A 3,635-nucleotide genomic window follows, 5' to 3' on the forward strand; every position below is an offset into this window, starting at 1 on the left:
GTGTCTCATTTACTCAGTCCAGTGGACTAATTCTGCAAAATGAATTTCAATATCAAACTAACTCACTGTCGTTTTGTTCAAATGACAGAATTGTGTGTTGATAAATTATTTTGTGATCGTTTAAATTGTTGGATAGGAATGTATACTAATATGTTTTGTTTGAATAATTAATATTAGGATTCAAATTATGATTAAACCTTGAATTATTTAACAACCCAGACTGTATGTATCCCACATACCCAATAGATATTATGGCAATTTAGCATAGATACCAGTCCAACCTTGAGTAGATAATGTATTGGATTCCTCACTCCCACAATGGATATGCAGTTAAAAAAAACACATTGTTTTTGTTTTTTTAGTTTATTCGAATCGAGAGGGAATCGACTGCTTAAATCTTATAAAAACTATTCCACGGAAAATAAACCACATATATAGGCAGTGTTTGCAATCCCAAACACTCACATAGAAAGGTTAATAGATTTTATTTCCCGTGTCAGCAGTGGATACTCCATAGAACACAATCTTGTCTCATACAAACAGCAACTATATCTCGTATGACTGCCTACTCATGCATGGAGATATCGATACATTAATAATGATGGACACAGCAACGGTGTAATACAGTTACCGATCTCTAGCAAGGTAGGTGGATAACCTTCTTTTCGACCGGTCATCGTACAGAAGTAAAGTAAGAGTTGGCGGTCACTACAAATTTATTTCATGATTGCCACCCAGTGCACACGACTAAGAAAATCACATGTTCTTGATCTATCTATAAGCATGGGTACTAAAGTTTGCCAACAATAATACTAATGCCCAAAATGTGAAATATTTTAAATAGGTAACAAAATCAGCAACATTTGTGTTATTGGAAACTACTCCAACAATCATCCACATGCTCTAAAAAGCATTATAAGCAATGGATCTTATATGTTAATCATTGACAATCCAACACTCACTTCTGTCTTTTAAAAGACAACTGCAAGAGCACTAGTATGATCTCAAGTCCAATGGCATGAGCAACCAAAACAACTCAAAACAACACTGCAAGAGACAATGTCTTTCAGCATTACATCATGTAATGATCCAAGTAAGACCACTGTCAATACACCACCGAAATCTTGGGACCAAGTTCGTTATTTCTAGCAAATGAAAACAACAAAATTTTACCACATATAAGGATGCTGATCAGGGACAGAATATATAAATTGAACTAGATCCAGATCTGAGCTAATTCAACCAAAAAATATATGTTTGTTTCAATGTCAGTATGTATTTTGTATTACTACTACTCTTTGCTTCTGTATTTTCTTGTTCGGGATTTTAACATTTCGGGAGTTCTTAGTTCATCAATGCAGCAATATCTGGAGGAGAATATTGCACAACTCAGACTCAAAATTTATTGTTTTGTGTTAAGGTAAGTAATATAGAAGTTCAATATGCGTTTGTTCACTCCAAAACTTATGGTTTTCCATTCTTATCTTTCACGAAGTAAAAGCCATAGCATTCACTGTCATAAATGTAAAATCACAATCAATTGAATACTTGTACATTGAAACTGTGTAGCCATATATAATAATACAATTATACAAAACTTTAAGACTTCATCCCTCCATAAGAAAGGTATGTATATACATGACTCATAATCTAACATTTTTACTGCAAAAATAGATCAATTGAATAATCATTCTTATTTCCATACGTATAACAAATTTAACAAGTAACAAACTTGAGCAAATCTATCACCTGATTCCTCATATCGATGTCTTGTGTATCATCATCTCCTCTGTCTCCCTGACCGAGAAAGATTTATGTGTTCCCCATAGTTCCTCCCATACAGTTAAATTGTGCTGATTGTATCAGGAACAGAAACCAAGCACAGCTAATTTTGGACACGGCACCATAAATGCAATCACAAACACGCACTCTAGAACGAAAGAACTATGATTGCTAAACCAGATAATCTGAAGGCCCGTACAAACAAGAATGATAATCGATAACATGATTGAGCAATTGTGCATCACCCTGCCTCTTGTACAGAATCTATAAGGCTGCCTTAAAAACATGTCCCTTATCAAGCTCGATCTTGGGTAAAATCTGATCACAAAAACGTCCAACAGCTCCTTGGTTAGTAACAAAACAGAAAATGAATCGAGCAAATATTTAATTGAATGGCATTCATAGAATAATGGAAATGAAAGAATGCAGAAACTTAGATATGAGCATGATCCTACATCAGCAAGTAACAACCTATGCGCTCTGGGTAAATAGCATTCAATTCAAAGAGCTATTTCACAGTTTAACTTTCGATAAGTTAAAGTCATTCACATCCAATCCACAGCCTCAGAATCATAGTATGTAATCAAATATTAAATGAAAAGAAAAACCTTTTCACATACTGTGCGCTATATCAAAATTTCTTAGATTGTCAATAAAGTGTAGCACTTTTAATCGAAGGTTCAGAAACGACCACAATAAGCAAAAGATCTAACTTTTTAGCAATTTATACATAATTCAAAAAGTAGGCTAATTCATGATTGATCCCACAACAATTTTCGGTTTCCAGCTCAAGTATCCTTAACAATTGCAAACATAAAAGGACCCACTACACTGCAAACTATCATTTTCCACCTCACAATTTAGTTCATTACCAAAAACCACAGAATAAAAAATCAGGAAAAAGAAACATACGCACAGCAAGAAAGAAAAAGGGAAATCAAGAACACTAACAGTAAATCATGATAAAATATTATGATTATCGATCAACCTTGGAAACAGTCAGCAAAGTAGTCCTTTCATTCTGAAGATCAGAGCTTGGAACTGCCAAACAATCCCTCGGAGTTTCAAACAAAGACAACGAAAATTTCTTAGAAACGACACCGACATCAAAGTAAATCAACCCTGAGCTGGGAATATCGACCCGAATTTCAATCACCGGAAACCACAAGAACAAATCTTGGGCCGTCATCCCAGATAGCCCATCGATCTGTCCGTAGCTCAAAACGCCCGAAACATTCATTTCGTAGTGCAATTCATTTTCGAACTTGGCATTGCAAGCTTGATCCAAGTAAACCTGGAATTTCCCGGACTTGTCAAAGCTGAAATTGCTCACCCCTTTGGGGAATAACCCCATGGGCAGCCCATATAGATTAAGAATGTCGTAAATGGATGATTCTTCTGATATCTGATTGCAGGTGGCAACACTTAGAAACGAGCAGACGAAGAAGAGAGTGGATACTCGGACGATAAAATGGCGTAAAGGGATCATTTTGGTCGCTTTCTTGATGATTATAACATGGAAATTTCTGCAGATTTAGGGTTAAAAATTGGAGAAAACGGGCAGTGGGCTGGAGAAGAAGAAGATGGAGATGGTGCCAGCAAGAGTACAGAGGGTTATTTGGAGAATATGATCAATAATTGGTGGTGTGCTTGGGTTCCTCCAATGGAATCTTGATTCGCTGGAACTGGAGTAATGGACCGCACCAATAGTAATTCTGTCCTGCCAGGGTGGCATAATAAGAATATCCGGCTTAAGTTCAATCCTACCCATGGTATTACATAGCTCTTACTAATTGGTTCAAATCATGTGGCCCCCACTCAATCATGTCGAGTCCACATAATTTAAACTAACA

General features: G+C 36.0%; 1 protein-coding gene across 1 annotated transcript; it reads right to left on the reverse strand.

Moving 5' to 3' along the window:
• Positions 1-1,519: 1,519 nt before the first annotated feature.
• LOC140875457 (uncharacterized protein At5g01610-like) lies at positions 1,520-3,423 on the reverse strand. Its single transcript, XM_073279142.1, has 2 exons — positions 2,771-3,423; positions 1,520-2,100 (listed from the first exon to the last, which is right to left on the reverse strand). The coding sequence occupies exons 1-2, from the start codon at positions 3,269-3,271 to the stop codon at positions 2,047-2,049; spliced, it is 555 nt and encodes a 184-aa protein (XP_073135243.1). The 5' UTR covers positions 3,272-3,423; the 3' UTR covers positions 1,520-2,046.
• Positions 3,424-3,635: the final 212 nt, after the last annotated feature.

The sequence above is a fragment of the Henckelia pumila genome, chromosome 1 (assembly GCF_033568475.1).
Source record: "Henckelia pumila isolate YLH828 chromosome 1, ASM3356847v2, whole genome shotgun sequence".
Lineage (NCBI taxonomy): Eukaryota > Viridiplantae > Streptophyta > Magnoliopsida > Lamiales > Gesneriaceae > Henckelia > Henckelia pumila.

Bases quoted from the DNA above. Each gene is read 5' to 3' on its own strand.
- LOC140875457 (XM_073279142.1), bottom strand. From the start codon at position 3,271: ATGATCCCTTTACGCCATTTTATCGTCCGAGTATCCACTCTCTTCTTC. The intron at 2,101-2,770 runs GTTGATCGATAA...TTTTGTGATCAG, and splicing joins CTTTGCTGACTGTTTCCAAG to ATTTTACCCAAGATCGAGCT.